Source organism: Cucurbita moschata, unplaced genomic scaffold (genome assembly GCF_002738365.1).
Source record: "Cucurbita moschata cultivar Rifu unplaced genomic scaffold, Cmos_1.0 Cmo_Scf00027, whole genome shotgun sequence".
NCBI classification, from domain to species: Eukaryota; Viridiplantae; Streptophyta; class Magnoliopsida; order Cucurbitales; family Cucurbitaceae; genus Cucurbita; species Cucurbita moschata.
Window position 1 is genome coordinate 703,843 of NW_019268543.1, and position 3,098 is coordinate 706,940.

The 3,098-nt window shown below is 34.5% G+C and overlaps 1 protein-coding gene across 1 annotated transcript in view; it reads right to left on the minus strand.

The window, feature by feature from the left end:
- Positions 1-753: 753 nt before the first annotated feature.
- LOC111462888 (mannose-P-dolichol utilization defect 1 protein homolog 2-like) overlaps positions 754-3,098 on the minus strand; it is a 3,961-nt gene continuing 1,616 nt past the window's right edge. Inside the window, exons 3-8 of the mRNA XM_023106691.1 lie at positions 2,805-2,877; positions 2,576-2,642; positions 2,278-2,337; positions 1,729-1,789; positions 1,602-1,643; positions 754-1,168 (exon numbers count right to left, since the gene is read on the minus strand). Of these exons, the coding sequence (XP_022962459.1) occupies positions 1,044-1,168; positions 1,602-1,643; positions 1,729-1,789; positions 2,278-2,337; positions 2,576-2,642; positions 2,805-2,877 (428 nt within the window). The 3' untranslated portion in view covers positions 754-1,043. The remainder of the gene's footprint in view (positions 1,169-1,601; positions 1,644-1,728; positions 1,790-2,277; positions 2,338-2,575; positions 2,643-2,804; positions 2,878-3,098) is intronic.

The following is a 3,098-nucleotide window of genomic DNA, read 5'->3' on the forward strand; positions in this document are numbered from 1 at the left end:
TTTTTTTTTTTTTTTTTTTTTTTTGGTTCTTCTTCTTGGGAAGAAGCGAAGGCCTTAAACATGCAGATACAGAGGGGAGGGAAGGAAAGGGCAGTAGGGTTCATTAAGTTGGAAGAAGCAAAGGCCTTAAACGTATAGAGAAATGAAGGGAATGTAATTGAAGAACCTCACTGAAACGTTGCTGTCTCTTTGGTAATAGAAGGCTCAATCTACGAGAAGGGCATACAGAAATAGAATCAATGGAACTGTAACAACACAAGGTGGCGTTAAGGCGATAACTTCGAATTATCTTCCCTCCATAGCCCTTTTTTCTTTTTCGATCTTCTTAAAATGGTCAAACTCGGATCAGAAATGGCAGCCACCACTTTGTCTGTGTATGCAACTCAGGCACGCAGCCTCGTATAGTAGTAGTCGTATGTCTCCCCCCAACTTTTTTATATCAAAAATGCAAAACCCTTTATTAAAGCTGCGATCTTTTTTTCTTTTTTTTTTTCATATGATCTTTAAAACCTTTATTTCAACTTCAATTTCAATTTCAACCAAACATTGCATATGTATGACATCACTTTGAATATTTGTATTAACTTGTTTATGTATTGAAGTTGAATAGTTGTATAATTTGTTACGAAACAAAATTAAGGTTAAAATGAAAATTTTCCATCTTAGAGTGATATAATTGATATGGATGATCGGTTCTTAATAAGTGGTCGTAATCATTTGTTAGCTACCAAAAGTCTACGAAACACGATGATGAGAAATGAGTTGACAACACATTCCTTTCCCTTCTGAATTATCATGACAATCCAGAACCAGTACAACAAAAACATCACATATATAAAGTTATGCGGGACTGCAGTCCGGTGGAGATCACAGTCCAAACCTACAATAATTCCAGCTATCAATGTGCCCTCATAAGTCATATTCCAAAAGAAAAGAAAGGAAAACTATGGGTTTCTAGTAGTAAAATGATAATCTCGAAAAGGGTTTGACATTGGTTCACCTATACTCACTACATACAATATTTAATCTTCAGTATGCCAAAGTCACGACTGCAAGTCGTCATTCTCTACTCTGTTTTCTTCTCTTTCTACATCCCTCTTCTGGTATACAATTATCTGACTCAAAATGGTACTGTGTGTCACAATAGAACGTGTGGATCCCAAGAGAACTTTGACGAGCTTTAAGGACCACGGTTTATCCAAAAGAATAAACATCTAGGAAAATAACTTGAATGGATTATATTAACAACAAAAAAGAATGAGAGCTGACTCATAAAACCAGAGAGCCAGTGGGAGCAAGTTTTCAAAGACCTAGAGAGGACTAATGCAGCAATGCATTTTCTACAAACAGAAAAAGGGAGTATTTGAATTTTGCCATCAAGTTTATATTTTTCAAGTAATGTAACCGATGACTACAAGAAATGAAAATGTGTTAGTAAAATCGGAAAAAGTGTTTGAGCAAAGGCTCAACCTAGAAAAGTCCAAAACTTCATGCATGAGACTGATTCTTGAATTCTTGTAAGATGTTATCACTGAAACTACTACCCAAATAATATAAGTGCGGAAAGGAAAAAATAAAAATAAATTTTAAAAAGAGGATACCACTGCTTGGTGCGTTTTCTTGGATGCTGGTGAAAACCCTCACTGCAAAAGAAAAATGGAATAAACCTTGATGTCTTCACGAGAAAACTAATGCAACCGACTAAATCTCATCAGGCAATCGTCTTACCCATAGAACCTCCAAAGTTCATCATGGATGTTAAAAGGCTAAGCTCCTCAGTACTTTTGTTCTGCACAGAGGATTACTTTTTTCGAATGAGAACTTTCATTGAAGATATCAAAACATAATACGGTTAAGACATGATATCAAGCCAAAGAAAAGATTATTTATAAATGTTGGGAATGCAACTAAAGTTCTATATTGACTAGATAAGGGAGAGATCATGAGTACATAAGTGAGGAATGATAGCTTCATTGGTATGAGGCCTATTGGGTTAATCCAAAAAGCAAAAAACCATGGAACTTATGCTCAGAAGGAAAGGTAAACTCTCACTTGAATTGTCATTGGTTAACGTGACAACAGCTGGTTTCGTGATTACAAGGTTCAGTTTCGAACCACTTTCCTAATCTTTTGAAATGCAATTGGATAAATTACGACAATGGTACAGATCGTCCAATATCATTTAATATTTTTTTCCCGTCTTTTTTTTCTTCCTTCCCAAAGGGTAATTTAATTGAAAATTTGAAATGGTATAATAGAACCTTCAAATAAACTTACAGAAAAGTTCTTCCATATTTGTGGGATCCTCGAGAAGAGAAAAACTGCATGTTGAGATGCCTGAAAGGAAGTTTCCAAATTGGCAAAGATTTTGGTATAGAGCTATTACAGGAGAAAATTTTCAACACATGTAAAGGTAAGTCTTTGATTTTTCTTCATTTATTTACCCTCTTCGAGGAATGAACAAATACATTAGTGACAGGCAGTAAAAATATCTAAACAACAATTTACAAGAAATTGAGAAAGCTTAAAACATGGATTAAGAGATAAATCCTAAAAAAAACAGTACGAGACTTGCGTAAAGAGCTTCAAAGAGAGCAGGATTAATCTGACCGGCTAGAACTGTTGGTGCTAGAGCACAATATCTGAGTGGCAGCGTGTTAAGGCAGTTACAAGTTTCTCCCTTCTTTTGCAAAAATTAATATATAAATAAAAACGCAGGAGGATCTCAGTTGAAATGTTCTCATTATAGAAGCATGCGACAAGAAAGAAGCAGAATCTGAACAGGTAAAAAACAAATAGGATACAGTAACGCTCTGATCCACGTTTTCATACCAATAAGCTGAGAATAATAGTAGATAACGGCAACCAAAATTATAGCTGTGGCAAAACAAAAAAAAAAAAAAAAAAAAAGAAAAAAAAAGAAAAAAGCATGTAAAGGAGTGAAATTCTTTATGAGTTTTCGATTTTATTGGGTTCTGTTAAATTTTTTTTGCTTCCTTACTGATGCTCACAAAATATTATTTGATTATACAAAATGTTTAGAGTTTGAGGTTCAACTTCATCACCAATTCAATCGTGAAGAGAATAACGTCACTTGA